This window comes from Oncorhynchus nerka, linkage group LG23, assembly GCF_034236695.1.
Source record: "Oncorhynchus nerka isolate Pitt River linkage group LG23, Oner_Uvic_2.0, whole genome shotgun sequence".
NCBI classification, from domain to species: domain Eukaryota; kingdom Metazoa; phylum Chordata; class Actinopteri; order Salmoniformes; family Salmonidae; genus Oncorhynchus; species Oncorhynchus nerka.
The window spans coordinates 6,552,518-6,569,948 of NC_088418.1; the positions used below are offsets into that span (position 1 = coordinate 6,552,518).

The 17,431-nt window shown below is 46.7% G+C and overlaps 1 protein-coding gene across 1 annotated transcript in view; it reads right to left on the reverse strand.

Moving 5' to 3' along the window:
- Positions 1–17,431, reverse strand: part of LOC115107157 (calpain-2 catalytic subunit-like) — a 78,176-nt gene that overhangs the window by 19,057 nt on the left and 41,688 nt on the right. Inside the window, exons 12-14 of the mRNA XM_065007807.1 lie at positions 6,471–6,482; positions 6,103–6,195; positions 5,857–5,975 (exon numbers count right to left, since the gene is read on the reverse strand). Coding sequence (XP_064863879.1) covers positions 5,857–5,975; positions 6,103–6,195; positions 6,471–6,482 — 224 coding nt within the window. The remainder of the gene's footprint in view (positions 1–5,856; positions 5,976–6,102; positions 6,196–6,470; positions 6,483–17,431) is intronic.

Below are 17,431 nucleotides of genomic sequence, written 5' to 3' on the forward strand. Positions count from 1 at the left end.
TTCTTTCTACACAGGATCATATTAAGGACTAGGAGTTGTTTCTAGACAGGACCATGGTGTCTAGGAGGTTATTGACTAGGAGTTGTTTCTAGACAGGCCCATAGTGTGTAGGAGGTTAATGACTAGGAGTTGTTTCTAGACAGGACCATATCAAGGACTAGGAGTTGTTTCTAGACAGGACCATATTAAGGACTAGGAGTTGTTTCTAGACAGGACCATGGTGTGTAGAGGTTAAGGACTAGGAGTTGTTTCTAGACAGGACCATGGTGTGTAGGAGTTTAAGGACTAGGAGTTGTTGCTGGACAGGACCATGGTGTGTAGGAGGTTAAGGACTAGGAGTTGTTTCTAGACACGACCATGGTGTGTAGGAGGTTAAGGACTAGGAGTTGTTTCTAGACCGGACCATGGTGTGTAGGAGGTTAAGGACTAGGAGTTGTTTCTAGACAGGACCATATTAAGGACTAGGAGTTGTTTCTAGACAGGACCATATTAAGGACTAGGAGTTGTTTCTAGACAGGACCATATTAATGACTGGGAGTTGTTTCTAGACAGGACCATATTAAGGACTAGGAGTTGTTTCTAGACAGGACCATGGTGTGTAGGGGTTAATGACTAGGAATTATTTCTACACAGGATCATATTAAGGACTAGGAGTTGTTTCTAGACAGGACCATGGTGTCTAGGAGGTTATTGACTAGGAGTCGTTTCTAGACAGGCCCATAGTGTGTAGGAGGTTAATGACTAGGAGTTGTTTCTAGACAGGACCATATCAAGGACAAGGAGTTGTTTCTAGACAGGACCATATTAAGGACTAGGAGTTGTTTCTAGACAGGACCATGGTGTGTAGAGGTTAAGGACTAGGAGTTGTTTCTAGACAGGACCATGGTGTGTAGAGGTTAAGGACTAGGAGTTGTTTCTAGACAGGGCAATGGTCTGTAGGAGTTTAAGGACTAGGAGTTGTTTCTGGATAGGACCATGGTGTGTAGGAGGTTAAGGACTAGGAGTTGTTTCTAGACCGGACCATGGTGTGTAGGAGGTTAAGGACTAGGAGTTGTTTCTAGACAGGACCATATTAAGGACTATGAGTTGTTTCTAGACAGGACCATATTAAGGACTAGGAGTTGTTTCTATACAGGACCATGGTGTCTAGGAGGTTAATGACTAGAAGTTGTTTCTAGACAGGACCATAGTGTGTAGGAGGTTAATGACTAGGAGTTGTTTAGACAGGACCATATCAAGGACTAGGAGTTGTTTCTGGACAGGACCATATTAAGGACTAGGAGTTGCTTCTAGACAGGACCATGGTGTGTAGGAGGTTAAGGACTAGGAGTTGTTTCTAGACAGGACCATATTAAGGACTAAGAGTTGTTTCTAGACAGGACCATATTAAGGACTAGGATTTGTTTCTAGACAGGACCACGGTGTGTAGGAGGTTAAGGACTAGGAGTTGTTTCTAAACAGGATCATATTAAGGATAAGGACTAGGAGTTGTTTCTAGACAGGATAATATTAAGGACTAGGAGTTGTTTCTAGACAGGACCATGTGTATTAAGGACTAGGAGTTGTTTCTAGACAGGACCATATTAAGGACTAGGAGTTGTTTCTAGACAGGACCATGGTGTGTAGGGGTTAATGACTAGGAATTCTTTCTAGACAGGATCATATTAAGGACTAGGAGTTGTTTCTAGACAGGACCATGGTGTATTGGAGGTTAAGGACTAGGATTTGTTTCTAGACAGGACCATATTAAGGACTAGGAGTTGTTTCTAGACAGGACCATATTAAGGAGTAGGAGTTGTTTCTAGACAGGACCATGGTGTCTAGGAGGTTAATGACTAGAAGTTGTTTCTAGACAGGACCATAGTGTGTAGGAGGTTAATGACTAGGAGTTGTTTAGACAGGACCATATCAAGGACTAGGAGTTGTTTCTAGACAGGACCATATTAAGGACTAGGAGTTGCTTCTAGACAGGACCATGGTGTGTAGGAGGTTAAGGACTAGGAGTTGTTTCTAGACAGGACCATATTAAGGACTAAGAGTTGTTTCTAGACAGGACCATATTAAGGACTAGGATTTGTTTCTAGACAGGACCACAGTGTGTAGGAGGTTAAGGACTAGGAGTTGTTTCTAGACAGGATCATATTAAGGACTAGGAGTTGTTTCTAGACAGGATCATATTAAGGACTAGGAGCTGTTTCTAGACAGGACCAGTGTGTATTAAGGACTAGAGTTGTTTCTAGACAGGACCATATTAAGGACTAGGAGTTGTTTCTAGACAGGACCATGGTGTGTAGAGGTTAATGACTAGGAATTCTTTCTAGATAGGATCATATTAAGGACTAGGAGTAGTTTCTAGACAGGACCATGGTGTGTAGGAGGTTAAGGACTAGGAATTCATTCTAGACAGGATCATATTAAGGACTAGGAGTTGTTTCTTAAGGACTAGGAGTTGTTTCTAGACAGGATCATAGTGTCTAGGAGGATAAGGACTAGGAGTTGTTTCTAGACAGGATAATATTAAGGACTAGGAGTTGTTTCTACACAGGATCATATTAAGGACTAGGAGTTGTTTGTAGACAGGATCATATTAAGGACAAGGAGTTGTTTCTAGACAGGATCATATTAAAGACTAGGAATTGTTTCTAGACAGGATAATATTAAGGACTAGGAGTTGTTTCTAGACAGGATCATATTAAGGACTAGGAGTTGTTTCTAGACAGGATCATATTAGGACTAGGAATTGTTTCTTAAGGACTAGGAGTTGTTTCTAGACAGGACCATATTAAGGACTAGGAGTTGTTTCGTAAGGACTAGGAGTTGTTTCTAGACAGGATCATAGTGTCTAGGATGTTAAGGACTAGGAGTTTTTCTAGACAGGATCATGGTGTGTTGGAGGTTAAGGACTAGGAGTTGTTTCTAGGGAGGACCATGGTGTGTAGAGGTTAATGACTAGGAGTTGTTTCTAGACAGGACCATGGTGTGTAGGAGGTTAAGGACTAGGAGTTGTTTCTAGACAGGACCATGGTGTGTAGGAGGTTAAGGACTCGGAGTTGTTTCTAGACAGGACCATGGTGTGTTGGAGGTTAAGGACTAGGAGTTGTTTCTAGACAGGACCATAGTTTGTAGGAGGTTACTGACTAGGAATTGTTTCTAGACAGGATCATATTAAGGACTAGGAGTTGTTTCTAGACAGGACCATAGTGTCTAGGAGGTTAATGACTAGGAGTTGTTTAGACAGGACCATATTAAGGACTAGGAGTTGTTTCTAGACAGGACCATATTAATGACTCGGAGTTGTTTCTAGACAGGACCATATTAAGGACTAGGAGTTGTTTCTAGACAGGACCATGGTGTGTAGGGGTTAATGACTAGGAGTTGTTTCTAGACAGGACCATATCAAGGACTAGGAGTTGTTTCTAGACAGGACCATATTAAGGACTAGGAGTTGTTTCTAGACAGGACCATGGTGTGTAGGGGTTAATGACTAGGAATTATTTCTACACAGGATCATATTAAGGACTAGGAGTTGTTTCTAGACAGGACCATGGTGTCTAGGAGGTTATTGACTAGGAGTCGTTTCTAGACAGCCCATAGTGTGTAGGAGGTTAATGACTAGGAGTTGTTTCTAGACAGGACCATATCAAAGACAAGGAGTTGTTTCTAGACAGGACCATATTAAGGACTAGGAGTTGTTTCTAGACAGGACCATGGTGTGTAGAGGTTAAGGACTAGGAGTTGTTTCTAGACAGGACCATGGTGTGTAGAGGTTAAGGACTAGGAGTTGTTTCTAGACAGGACCATGGTGTGTAGAGGTTAAGGACTAGGAGTTGTTTCTAGACAGGACCATGGTGTGTAGGAGTTTAAGGACTAGGAGTTGTTTCTGGACAGGACCATATTAAGGACTATGAGTTGTTTCTAGACAGGACCATATTAAGGACTAGGAGTTGTTTCTATACAGGACCATGGTGTCTAGGAGGTTAATGACTAGAAGTTGTTTCTAGACAGGACCATAGTGTGTAGGAGGTTAATGACTAGGAGTTGTTTAGACAGGACCATATCAAGGACTAGGAGTTGTTTCTGGACAGGACCATATTAAGGACTAGGAGTTGCTTCTAGACAGGACCATGGTGTGTAGGAGGTTAAGGACTAGGAGTTGTTTCTAGACAGGACCATATTAAGGACTAAGAGTTGTTTCTAGACAGGACCATATTAAGGACTGGGATTTGTTTCTAGACAGGACCACGGTGTGTAGGAGGTTAAGGACTAGGAGTTGTTTCTAGACAGGATCATATTAAGGACTAAGAGTTGTTTCTAGACAGGATAATATTAAGGACTAGGATTTGTTTCTAGACAGGACCACGGTGTGTAGGAGGTTAAGGACTAGGAGTTGTTTCTAGACAGGACCATATTAAGGACTAGGAGTTGTTTCTAGACAGGACCATGGTGTGTAGGGGTTAATGACTAGGAATTCTTTCTAGACAGGATCATATTAAGGACTAGGAGTTGTTTCTAGACAGGACCATGGTGTATTGGAGGTTAAGGACTAGGATTTGTTTCTAGACAGGACCATGGTGTGTAGGAGGTTAAGGACTAGGAGTTGTTTCTAGACAGGACCATGGTGTGTTGCAGGTTAAGGACTAGGATTTGTTTCTAGACAGGACCACGGTGTGTAGGAGGTTAAGGACTAGGAGTTGTTTCTTTAGGAGTTGTTTCTAGACAGGATAATATTTAGGACTAGGAGTTGTTTCTAGACAAGATCATATTAAGGACGAGGAGTTATTTCTAGACAGGACCATATTAAGGACTAGGAGTTGTTTCCAGACAGGACCATGGTGTGTAGGAGGTTAAGGACTAGGAGTTGTTTCTAGACAGGACCATAGTGTGTAGGAGGTTAATGACTAGGAGTTGTTTAGACAGGACCATATCAAGGACTAGGAGTTGTTTCTGGACAGGACCATATTAAGGACTAGGAGTTGCTTCTAGACAGGACCATGGTGTGTAGGAGGTTAAGGACTAGGAGTTGTTTCTAGACAGGACCATATTAAGGACTAAGAGTTGTTTCTAGACAGGACCATATTAAGGACTGGGATTTGTTTCTAGACAGGACCACGGTGTGTAGGAGGTTAAGGACTAGGAGTTGTTTCTAGACAGGATCATATTAAGGACTAAGAGTTGTTTCTAGACAGGATAATATTAAGGACTAGGATTTGTTTCTAGACAGGACCACGGTGTGTAGGAGGTTAAGGACTAGGAGTTGTTTCTAGACAGGACCATATTAAGGACTAGGAGTTGTTTCTAGACAGGACCATGGTGTGTAGGGGTTAATGACTAGGAATTCTTTCTAGACAGGATCATATTAAGGACTAGGAGTTGTTTCTAGACAGGACCATGGTGTATTGGAGGTTAAGGACTAGGATTTGTTTCTAGACAGGACCATGGTGTGTAGGAGGTTAAGGACTAGGAGTTGTTTCTAGACAGGACCATGGTGTGTTGGAGGTTAAGGACTAGGATTTGTTTCTAGACAGGACCACGGTGTGTAGGAGGTTAAGGACTAGGAGTTGTTTCTTTAGGAGTTGTTTCTAGACAGGATAATATTTAGGACTAGGAGTTGTTTCTAGACAAGATCATATTAAGGACGAGGAGTTATTTCTAGACAGGACCATATTAAGGACTAGGAGTTGTTTCCAGACAGGACCATGGTGTGTAGGAGGTTAAGGACTAGGAGTTGTTTCTAGACAGGACCATGGTGTGTAGGAGGTTAAGGACTAGGAGTTGTTTCTAGACAGGATCATATTAAGGACTAAGAGTTGTTTCTAGACAGGACCATGGTGTGTAGGAGGTTAGAGGTGAACGTACCTGGTGGCTGCGTGTTTCTCCGAGAACACTCTGAGGATGAAGCTACCGTTCTTGTGAGGCTGGAAGGTGGAGGGGATGACGACATACTCCCCAGGGGGAAGGCAGAAACGGTCACACACCTACAGAAAAACAAAACAAACTAGGATAACAGCCAAGTTCCCTTCAAGCTCCTTCAAATCAAATCATTATTTCTTAATTAAAAGGTGTAATTAAAATGGTAACCCACTTTACAAGCAGCCGACCTACCTCTCTGGTGTTAATGAAGGTGCTGCTCATGGCCACGTGTTTCTGTCTCAGCAGCACGTCTGGTCCCAGGTGGATGTTAGATTGACCCTTATACTGAGGAAGTGGAAGGAAGGGGAGAGAGAGAGATCGCTACCATTGTCCTCAGACAAACATTCATCATGGGGGCAATTGATGTGAAAATAGATGAATAGAAAACTGATAGGCAGTTTAGATAAAGAGATAGACAGATAAATCAACCGTGGTTTACCAACCAGGAGTGATAAAGAAATAAGATATTGTAGGATATCGTATAATGCACAGAGCAGGCGGCCTCATTACAGACTGAATTGGATTCATCTATTTGCATGACTTGATTGATGAACACAAACCTCATCAGGAACCTGTAAGAGAAAAGCAGGAACAAGAGTTGTAAATCAACATAGATGAATCCTGTTGAATTATATTGACATTATATTACCATTATATTACTCTGTACTAGTACCCCTGTATATAGCCTCCACATTGACTCTGTACTAGTACCCCTGTATATAGCCTCCACATAGACTCTGTACCGGTACCCCCTGTATATAGCCTCCTCATTGACTCTGTACCGGTACCCCCTGTATATAGTCTCCACATTGACTCTGTACCGGTATCCCCTGTATATAGCCTCCACATTGACTCTGTACCGGTACCCCCTGTATATAGCCTCCACATTGACTCTGAACCGGTACCCCCTGTATATAGCCTCCACATTGACTCTGTACCGGTACCCCCTGTATATAGCCTCCACATTGACTCTGTACCGGGACCCCCCTTATATAGCCTCCACATTGACTCTGTACCGGTACCCCCTGTATATAACCTCCACATTGACTCTGTACCGGTACCCCTGTATATAGCCTCCACATTGACTCTGTACCGGTACCCCCTGTATATAGCCTCCACATTGACTCTGTACCGGTACCCTCTGTATATAGCCTCCACATTGACTCTGTACCGTAACACCCTGTATATAGCCTCCACATTGACTCTGTACCGTAACACCCTGTATATAGCCTCCACATTGACTCTGTACCGTAACACCCTGTATATAGCCTCCACATTGACTCTGTACCGTACCCCTGTATATAGCCTCCACATTGACTCTGTACCGGTACCCCCTGTATATAGTCTCCACATTGACTCTGTACCGGTACCCCTGTATATAGCCTCCACATTGACTCTGTACCGGTACCCCCTGTATAGCCTCCACATTGACTCTGTACCGGTACCCCCTGTATATAGCCTCCACATTGACTCTGTACCGGTACCCCTGTATATAGCCTCCACATTGACTCTGTACCGGTACCCCCTGTATATAGCCTCCACATTAACTCTGTACCGGTACCCCCTGTATATAGCCTCCACATTGACTCTGTACCGGTACCCCTGTATATAGCCTCCACATTGACTCTGTACCGGTACCCCCTGTATATAGCCTCCACATTGACTCTGTACCGTAACCCCTGTATATAGCCTCCACATTGACTCTGTACCGTAATACCCTGTATATAGCCTCCACATTGACTCTGTACCGTAATACCCCCTGTATATTGCCTCCACATTGACTCTGTACCGGTACCCCCTGTATATAGCCTCCACATTGACTCTGTACCGGTACCCCCTGTATATAGCCTCCACATTGACTCTGTACCGGTACCCCCTGTATATAGCCTCCACATTGACTCTGTACCGGTACCTCCTGTATATAGCCTCCACATTGACTCTGTACCGGTACCCCTGTATATAGCCTCCACATTGACTCTGTACCGGTACCCCTGTATATAGCCTCCACATTGACTCTGTACCGGTACCCCTGTATATAGCCTCCACATTGACTCTGTACCGGTACACCCTGTATATAGCCTCCACATTGACTCTGTACCGGTACACCCTGTATATAGCCTCCACATTGACTCTATACTGGTACCCCCTGTATATAGCCTCCACATTGACTCTGTGCCGTAACACCCTGTATATAGCCTCCACATTGACTCTGTACCGGTAACCCTGTATATAGCCTCCACATTGACTCTGTACCGTAACACCTGTATATAGCCTCCACATTGACTCAGTGTACCCCTGTATATAGCCTCCACATTGACTCTGTACCGTAACCCCTGTATATAGCCTCCACATTGACTCTGTGCCGGTACCCCTGTATATAGCCTCCCCACATTGACTCTGTACCGGTAACCCCTGTATATAGCCTCCACATTGACTCTGTACCGTACCCCCTGTATATAGCCTCCACATTGACTCTGTACCAACCCCCTGTATATAGCCTCCACATTGACTCTGTATCGTACCCCTGTATATAACCTCCACATTGACTCTGTACCGGTACCCCCTGTATATAACCTCCACATTGACTCTGTACCGTTACACCCTGTATATAGCCTCCACATTGACTCTGTACCGGTACCCCCTGTATATAACCTCCACATTGACTCTGTACCGGTACCCCCTGTATATAGCCTCCACATTGACTCTGTACCTGTACCCCTGTATATAGCCTCCACATTGACTCTGTAAAAGCCGGTACCCCTGTATATAGCCTCCACATTGACTCTGTGCCGTACCCCCTGTATATAGCCTCCACATTGTACCGACTCCCTGTATATAGCCTCCACATTGACTCTGTACCAGCATACCCTGTATATAGCCTCCACATTGACTCTGTACTGGTACCCCTGTATATAGCTCCACATTGACTCTGTACCGGTACCCCTGTATATAGCCTCCACATTGACTCTGTGCCGGTACCCCCTGTATATAGCCTCCACATTGACTCTGTACAGGTGGCCCCTGTATATAGCCTCCACATTGACTCTGTACCGTACCCCTGTATATAGCCTCCACATTGACTCTGTGCCGGTACCCCTGTATATAGCCTCCACATTGACTCTGTACCGGTACACCTGTATATAGCCTCCACATTGACTCTGTACTGGTACCCCCTGTATATAGCCTCCACATTGACTCTGTACCGTAACACCCTGTATATAGCCTCCACATTGACTCTGTACCGTAATACCCTGTATATAGCCTCCACATTGACTCTGTGCAGTAAATACCCTGTATATAGCCTCCACATTGACTCTGTACCGGTACCCCCTGTATATAGCCTCCACATTGACTCTGTACCAGTACCCCCTGTATATAGCCTCCACATTGACTCTGTACCGGTACCCCCTGTATATAGCCTCCCACATTGACTCTGTGCAGTACCCCCTGTATATAGCCTCCACATTGACTCTGTACCGTACCCCTGTATATAGCCTCCACATTGACTCTGTACCGGTACCCCCTGTATATAACCTCCACATTGACTCTGTACCGGTACCCCTGTATATAGCCTCCACATTGACTCTGTACTGGTACCCCCTGTATATAGCCTCCACATTGACTCTGTACCGTAACCCCTGTATATAGCCTCCACATTGACTCTGTACCGTACCCCTGTATATAGCCTCCACATTGACTCTGTACCGGTACCCCTGTATATAGCCTCCACATTGACTCTGTACCGGTACCCCTGTATATAGCCTCCACATTGACTCTGTACCCGGTACCCCCTGTATATAGCCTCCACATTGACTCTGTACCGGTACCCCTGTATATAGCCTCCACATTGACTCTGTACCGGTACACCCTGTATATAGCCTCCACATTGACTCTGTACCGTACCCCCTGTATATAGCCTCCACATTGACTCTGTACCGTAACCCCCTGTATATAGCCTCCACATTGACTCTGTACCGGTACCCCATGTATATAGGGACCCCTGTATATAGCCTCCACATTGACTCTGTACCGGTACCCCCTGTATATAGCCTCCACATTGACTCTGTACCGTACCCCCTGTATATAGCCTCCACATTGACTCTGTACCGGTACCCCCTGTATATAGCCTCCACATTGACTCTGTGCACTGTACCCCCTGTATATAGCCTCCACATTGACTCTGTACCGTAACCCCTGTATATAGCCTCCACATTGACTCTGTACTGGTAACCCCCTGTATATAGCCTCCACATTGACTCTGTACAGTACCCCCTGTATATAGCCTCCACATTGACTCTGTGCCCCCTGTATATAGCCTCCACTCTGTGACTCTGTACCATAATACCCTGTATATAGCCTCCACATTGACTCTGTACCGTACCCCCTGTATATAGCCTCCAAATTGACTCTGTCAAATCCGGTACCCCTGTATATAGCCTCCACATTGACTCTGTACCGGTACCCCCTGTATATAGCCTCCACATTGACTCTGTACCCCCCTGTATATAGCCTCCACATTGACTCTGTGCAGAAGGGAACCCCTGTATATAGCCTCCACATTGACTCTGTGCCGGGTATATAGCCCATGACCTGTATATAGTCCTCCATTGACTCTGTGCCGTGCAGACCCCTGTATATAACCTCCAGGTGACTCTGTACAACAAGGTACCCCCTGTATAGTCCTCCACATTGACTCTGTGCCGGTACCCCCGAGTATATAAACCTCACATTGACTCTGTACCGGTACCCCTGTATATAGCCTCCACTTGACTCTGCGGTGCCCCCTGTATATAGCCTCCACATTGACTCTGTATGGTCCCCCTGTATATAGCCTCCATTGACTCTGTGCCGGTACCCCCTGTATATAGCCTCCACATTGACTCTGTACAGGTACCCCCTGTATATAGCCTCCACATTGACTCTGTACCGGTACCCCTGTATATAACTGGAGCCACATTGACTCTGTACTGGTACCCCCTGTATATAGCCTCATCATTGACTCTGTAGTCCTGGGGCCCCCTGTATATAGCCTCCACATTGACTCTGTGCACTGGTACCCCCTGTATATAGTCTCCCACATTGACTCTGTGCCGGTGGACCCCTGTATATAGCCTCCACATTGACTCTGTACTGGTACCCCTGTATATAGCCTCCACATTGACTCTGTGCTGGTACCCCCTGTATATAGGAGGGTCACATTGACTCTGTGCCCTCCACATTGACACCCCCGTACCCCCTGTATATAGCCTCCACATTGACTCTGTACCAGTACCCCCTGTATATAGCCTCCACATTGACTCTGTGCAGTGCCCCCTGTATATAGCCTCCACATTGACTCTGTGCCGGTTACCTGTATATAGCCTCCACATTGACTCTGTACCGTACCCCTGTATATAGCCTCCACATTGACTCTGTGCCGTCACATTGACCCTGTATATAGCCTCCACATTGACTCTGTGCCGTACCCCCTGTATATACCCTCCACATTGACTCTGTGCCGTACCCCCTGTATATAGCCTCCACATTGACTCTGTGCCAGGTACCCCCTGTATATAGCCTCCACATTTGACTCTGTGCCGGTACCCCTGTATATAGCCTCCACATTGACTCTGTGCCGGTACCCCTGTATATACCTCCACATTGACTCTGTGCAGTACCCCTGTATATAGCCTCCACATTGACTCTGTGGTTTCCCCCTGTATATAGCCTCCACATTGACTCTGTGCCATAACCCCCTGTATATAGCCTCCACATTGACTCTGTGCCGTAACACCCTGTATATAGCCTCCACATTGACTCTGTGCCTGTACCCCTGTATATAGCCTCCACATTGACTCTGTGCCGTACCCCCTGTATATAGCCTCCACATTGACTCTGTGCAGTACCCCCTGTATATAGCCTCCACATTGACTCTGTGCCGTACCCCCTGTATATAGCCTCCACATTGACTCTGTACCGTACCCCCTGTATATAGCCTCCACATTGACTCTGTGCCGTAACACCCCCTGTATATAGCCTCCCATTGACTCTGTACCGTAACCCCTGTATATAGCCTCCACATTGACTCTGTGCCGTAACCCCTGTATATAGCCTCCACATTGACTCTGTGCAGTACCCCTGTATATAGCCTCCACATTGACTCTGTGCAGTAACCCCCTGTATATAGCCTCCACATTGACTCTGTGCCCTGTACCCCCTGTATATAGCCTCCACATTGACTCTGTGCCGTAACACCCTGTATATAGCCTCCACATTGACTCTGTGCCGGTACCCCCTGTATATAGCCTCCACATTGACTCTGTACCGTAACCCCTGTATATAGCCTCCACATTGACTCTGTGCCGTAACACCCCCTGTATATAGCCTCCACATTGACTCTGTACCGGTACCCCCTGTATATAGCCTCCACATTGACTCTGTACCGGTAACCCCTGTATATAGCCTCCACATTGACTCTGTACCGTACCCCCTGTATATAGCCTCCACATTGACTCTGTGCCGTAACCCCTGTATATAGCCTCCACATTGACTCTGTGCCGTACCCCCTGTATATAGCCTCCACATTGACTCTGTGCCGTAACCCCCTGTATATAGCCTCCACATTGACTCTGTACCGGTACCCCCTGTATATAGCCTCCACATTGACTCTGTACCGTAACCCCTGTATATAGCCTCCACATTGACTCTGTGCCGTAACCCCTGTATATAGCCTCCACATTGACTCTGTACCGTAATACCCTGTATATAGCCTCCACATTGACTCTGTACCGTACCCCTGTATATAGCCTCCACATTGACTCTGTGCCGTAACACCCTGTATATAGCCTCCACATTGACTCTGTGCCGTAACACCCTGTATATAGCCTCCACATTGACTCTGTACCGTAACCCCCTGTATATAGCCTCCACATTGACTCTGTACCGTAACCCCTGTATATAGCCTCCACATTGACTCTGTACCGTAACCCCTGTATATAGCCTCCACATTGACTCTGTACGGTACCCCCTGTATATAGCCTCCACATTGACTCTGTACCGTAATACCCTGTATATAGCCTCCACATTGACTCTGTACCGTAACACCCTGTATATAGCCTCCACATTGACTCTGTGCCGTAACACCCTGTATATAGCCTCCACATTGACTCTGTGCCGTAACACCCTGTATATAGCCTCCACATTGACTCTGTACCGTAACACCTGTATATAGCCTCCACATTGACTCTGTACCGTAACCCCCTGTATATAGCCTCCACATTGACTCTGTGCCGTAACACCCTGTATATAGCCTCCACATTGACTCTGTACCGTACCCCCTGTATATAGCCTCCACATTGACTCTGTGCCGTAACCCCTGTATATAGCCTCCACATTGACTCTGTGCCGTAACACCCTGTATATAGCCTCCACATTGACTCTGTGCCGTAACACCCTGTATATAGCCTCCACATTGACTCTGTACCGTAACCCCTGTATATAGCCTCCACATTGACTCTGTACCGTACCCCCTGTATATAGCCTCCACATTGACTCTGTGCCGTAACACCCTGTATATAGCCTCCACATTGACTCTGTGCCGTAACCCCTGTATATAGCCTCCACATTGACTCTGTGCCGTACCCCCTGTATATAGCCTCCACATTGACTCTGTACCGTAACACCCTGTATATAGCCTCCACATTGACTCTGTGCCGGTACCCCCTGTATATAGCCTCCACATTGACTCTGTACCGTAACCCCTGTATATAGCCTCCACATTGACTCTGTACCGGTACCCCCTGTATATAGCCTCCACATTGACTCTGTGCCGTACCCCCTGTATATAGCCTCCACATTGACTCTGTGCCGTAACACCCTGTATATAGCCTCCACATTGACTCTGTGCCGTACCCCCTGTATATAGCCTCCACATTGACTCTGTACCGTAACCCCCTGTATATAGCCTCCACATTGACTCTGTGCCGTAACACCCTGTATATAGCCTCCACATTGACTCTGTGCCGTAACACCCTGTATATAGCCTCCACATTGACTCTGTACCGTACCCCTGTATATAGCCTCCACATTGACTCTGTACCGGTACCCCCTGTATATAGCCTCCACATTGACTCTGTACCGGTACCCCCTGTATATAGCCTCCACATTGACTCTGTGCCGTAACCCCCTGTATATAGCCTCCACATTGACTCTGTGCCGTACCCCCTGTATATAGCCTCCACATTGACTCTGTGCCGGTAACCCCTGTATATAGCCTCCACATTGACTCTGTGCCGTAACACCCTGTATATAGCCTCCACATTGACTCTGTGCCGTAACCCCTGTATATAGCCTCCACATTGACTCTGTGCCGTAACCCCTGTATATAGCCTCCACATTGACTCTGTGCCGTAACCCCTGTATATAGCCTCCACATTGACTCTGTGCCGTAACCCCTGTATATAGCCTCCACATTGACTCTGTGCCGTACCCCTGTATATAGCCTCCACATTGACTCTGTGCCGTACACCCTGTATATAGCCTCCACATTGACTCTGTGCCGTAACCCCTGTATATAGCCTCCACATTGACTCTGTGCCGTAACCCCTGTATATAGCCTCCACATTGACTCTGTGCCGTAACCCCTGTATATAGCCTCCACATTGACTCTGTGCCGTAACCCCTGTATATAGCCTCCACATTGACTCTGTACCGTAACCCCTGTATATAGCCTCCACATTGACTCTGTACCGTAACACCCTGTATATAGCCTCCACATTGACTCTGTACCGTAACCCCTGTATATAGCCTCCACATTGACTCTGTGCCGTACCCCCTGTATATAGCCTCCACATTGACTCTGTGCCGTAACCCCTGTATATAGCCTCCACATTGACTCTGTACCGTAACCCCCCCTGTATATAGCCTCCACATTGACTCTGTGCCGGTACCCCCTGTATATAGCCTCCACATTGACTCTGTGCCGTAACCCCTGTATATAGCCTCCACATTGACTCTGTGCCGTAACCCCTGTATATAGCCTCCACATTGACTCTGTGCCGTAACCCCTGTATATAGCCTCCACATTGACTCTGTACCCCCTGTACCCCTGTATATAGCCTCCACATTGACTCTGTGCCGGTACCCCTGTATATAGCCTCCACATTGACTCTGTACCGGTACCCCCTGTATATAGCCTCCACATTGACTCTGTGCCGGTACCCCCTGTATATAGCCTCCACATTGACTCTGTACCGGTACCCCTGTATATAGCCTCCACATTGACTCTGTGCCGTACCCCCTGTATATAGCCTCCACATTGACTCTGTACCGTACCCCCTGTATATAGCCTCCACATTGACTCTGTACCGTAACCCCTGTATATAGCCTCCACATTGACTCTGTGCCGTAACCCCTGTATATAGCCTCCACATTGACTCTGTACCGTAACCCCCTGTATATAGCCTCCACATTGACTCTGTGCCGTAACCCCTGTATATAGCCTCCACATTGACTCTGTACCGTAACCCCTGTATATAGCCTCCACATTGACTCTGTGCCGTAACCCCCTGTATATAGCCTCCACATTGACTCTGTGCCGTAACACCCTGTATATAGCCTCCACATTGACTCTGTACCGTAACACCCTGTATATAGCCTCCACATTGACTCTGTACCGTAACCCCTGTATATAGCCTCCACATTGACTCTGTGCCGTAACCCCCTGTATATAGCCTCCACATTGACTCTGTGCCGTAACACCCTGTATATAGCCTCCACATTGACTCTGTACCGTAACACCCTGTATATAGCCTCCACATTGACTCTGTGCCGTAACACCCTGTATATAGCCTCCACATTGACTCTGTACCGTAACACCCTGTATATAGCCTCCACATTGACTCTGTGCCGTAACACCCTGTATATAGCCTCCACATTGACTCTGTGCCGGTACCCCTGTATATAGCCTCCACATTGACTCTGTGCCGTAACACCCTGTATATAGCCTCCACATTGACTCTGTGCCGTAACCCCTGTATATAGCCTCCACATTGACTCTGTACCGTAACCCCTGTATATAGCCTCCACATTGACTCTGTGCCGGTAACCCCTGTATATAGCCTCCACATTGACTCTGTGCCGTAACCCCTGTATATAGCCTCCACATTGACTCTGTACCGTACCCCTGTATATAGCCTCCACATTGACTCTGTGCCGTAACACCCTGTATATAGCCTCCACATTGACTCTGTACCGTAACACCCTGTATATAGCCTCCACATTGACTCTGTACCGTAACCCCTGTATATAGCCTCCACATTGACTCTGTACCGTAACACCCCTGTATATAGCCTCCACATTGACTCTGTGCCGTACCCCTGTATATAGCCTCCACATTGACTCTGTACCGTAACCCCTGTATATAGCCTCCACATTGACTCTGTGCCGTAACACCCTGTATATAGCCTCCACATTGACTCTGTGCCGTAACACCCTGTATATAGCCTCCACATTGACTCTGTACCGTAACACCCTGTATATAGCCTCCACATTGACTCTGTGCCGTAACCCCTGTATATAGCCTCCACATTGACTCTGTGCCGTAACCCCTGTATATAGCCTCCACATTGACTCTGTACCGTAACACCCTGTATATAGCCTCCACATTGACTCTGTACCGTAACCCCTGTATATAGCCTCCACATTGACTCTGTGCCGTAACCCCTGTATATAGCCTCCACATTGACTCTGTGCCGGTAACCCCTGTATATAGCCTCCACATTGACTCTGTGCCGGTACCCCCTGTATATAGCCTCCACATTGACTCTGTACCGTAACCCCTGTATATAGCCTCCACATTGACTCTGTGCCGTAACACCCTGTATATAGCCTCCACATTGACTCTGTGCCGTAACACCCTGTATATAGCCTCCACATTGACTCTGTGCCGTAACCCCTGTATATAGCCTCCACATTGACTCTGTGCCGTAACCCCTGTATATAGCCTCCACATTGACTCTGTGCCGTAACCCCTGTATATAGCCTCCACATTGACTCTGTACCGTAACCCCTGTATATAGCCTCCACATTGACTCTGTACCGTAACCCCCTGTATATAGCCTCCACATTGACTCTGTGCCGTAACACCCTGTATATAGCCTCCACATTGACTCTGTGCCGTAACCCCTGTATATAGCCTCCACATTGACTCTGTGCCGGTACCCCCTGTATATAGCCTCCACATTGACTCTGTGCCGTAACCCCTGTATATAGCCTCCACATTGACTCTGTACCGTACCCCCTGTATATAGCCTCCACATTGACTCTGTACCGGTAACCCCCTGTATATAGCCTCCACATTGACTCTGTACCGTAACACCCTGTATATAGCCTCCACATTGACTCTGTGCCGGTACCCCCTGTATATAGCCTCCACATTGACTCTGTACCGTAACCCCCTGTATATAGCCTCCACATTGACTCTGTGCCGTAACCCCCTGTATATAGCCTCCACATTGACTCTGTGCCGGTAACCCCTGTATAT